Source organism: Trichinella spiralis (assembly GCF_000181795.1).
Source record: "Trichinella spiralis strain ISS 195 chromosome Unknown Scfld4717, whole genome shotgun sequence".
NCBI classification, from domain to species: domain Eukaryota; kingdom Metazoa; phylum Nematoda; class Enoplea; order Trichinellida; family Trichinellidae; genus Trichinella; species Trichinella spiralis.
In genome coordinates, this window is record NW_003531656.1 from 1 (window position 1) to 1,518 (window position 1,518).

Below are 1,518 nucleotides of genomic sequence, written 5' to 3' on the forward strand. Positions count from 1 at the left end.
TTCTCATCTGCAATACATTGAGTTACCTATTAATATCAAAGCTAACTATACTGTTGCAATGCTTACTCTTGCAAGCTAAATGCTCTTTCTCGACCATCAATGATGTCTCCTGAAATAATAGAGTATTTTCAAAATAAAACTATTTACTCCATTCTGGTTGCATTGGTGAATAAAATGTGCATAATTAAATGATAAAAAGAGAGATAGCATTGGAATGAACCGCAAAACAGCCATCTGAAAATAAAAGGAATGATAAAACGAGGACATAAATCAAGCGTTCATTCTACATTTAAAAAAAAAGTATGCTCTTTCTTCAACGACTGAAACTGTCTGGAAAATTGCAGCAAAGAAAAAAATGTCTTGAAGAGCGAATGCACGACCCGATTATTATCTATTATCATCAAGCAACCATTGTGTTCTTCAACTTAAGCGATTTATAAGACGCAACCGAATTTTATGATAAAAATGTGTAATTACATACATATAAGCTTATTACATATACATATATATATATATTGTAAAAGTAATCATAATCATCGGACAGCAGCATTTCAAATCAAGTGCATGGTGATAGAATAATAAAAAGTAAAGTGTATACCGATGAACAAGTGAGGATAGATATGAACTGGTGTTGAAATTTTCATTCCAGGAATGCAATCATGATGATAAAAGAATGCTGGTGATATTTGCATATAATTGTCGATTATGGAGCATTTTACAAAATACCACACTTCTTTTTCGATCGCTTTTTCCTTTGCTTTGGATCAGGAAAACGACGATTAATCTGTCTAACTAAATCGTAAAAAACCTGCAATCAAAAAATTCAAATTACACATCTATACACAACATTGATATGGAAAAAAAAATAAAATACCTCATTGACGTTCACTTTTGCTTTTGCTGAAGTTTCCAAAAATGCACAATTGAATTGACGAGCCAAATTCTGTCCCTGATCTTTTCCAACAACACGTTCATCTTCCAAATCGCATTTGTTTCCTACCAAAATCATTGGAACCTGAAAAAATTATTATAATAAAATTAAATTAATTTTTTTTTATCAAGATAACCAATTTTGGCTTACGTCATCAGTATCTTTGACACGTAAAATCTGATCCCGCAGATCGATGAGATCATTGAAAGTCTACTGGGCAGTAATTGAATAAACTAGAACAAATCCTTGGCCATTTTTCATGTAGAGATCTCTCATAGCCGTAAATTGTTCCTAAATTTCATTATCATGACATATTCTATCATATTATTCAAAAAAAAGCTCTGCTCATCCAATATTACATGCTACTTGATTTTGCCACGTCTCACTAATTACCTTAACAATCACCCTGACAGTCATTAGTATAGCATACTGTAATGACATAGTAATCATCATCAACAGATTAATGACTACTGCATTGATTTATATATCGACTGGGACGGAAAAAAAACTAAATTTATTTGATAGATACAACAGCGAATGCTGCATTCAAAATTGATTTTTATTCTTCAAATGGGTAAATTCATTTT

The 1,518-nt window shown here is 31.4% G+C and overlaps 1 protein-coding gene across 1 annotated transcript; it reads right to left on the reverse strand.

The window, feature by feature from the left end:
- Positions 1-715: 715 nt before the first annotated feature.
- Positions 716-1,348, reverse strand: Tsp_14059 (Ras-related protein Rap-1A). Its single transcript, XM_003367168.1, has 4 exons — positions 1,325-1,348; positions 1,166-1,222; positions 875-1,015; positions 716-808 (listed from the first exon to the last, which is right to left on the reverse strand). Exons 1-4 carry the CDS (start codon positions 1,346-1,348, stop codon positions 716-718), a joined length of 315 nt encoding a protein of 104 aa, XP_003367216.1.
- Between the last annotated feature and the right edge of the window lie 170 nt (positions 1,349-1,518).

Coding starts and splice junctions, on each gene's coding strand:
- Tsp_14059 (XM_003367168.1), bottom strand. CDS start 1,348: ATGACTGTCAGGGTGATTGTTAAG. Junction 1,016..1,165: donor ATGGCCAAGGATTTGTTCTA/GTTTATTCAATT, acceptor TAATTTTTTCAG/GTTCCAATGATTTTGGTAGG. Junction 809..874: donor CAAAAGTGAACGTCAATGAG/GTATTTTATTTT, acceptor TTTTGATTGCAG/GTTTTTTACGATTTAGTTAG.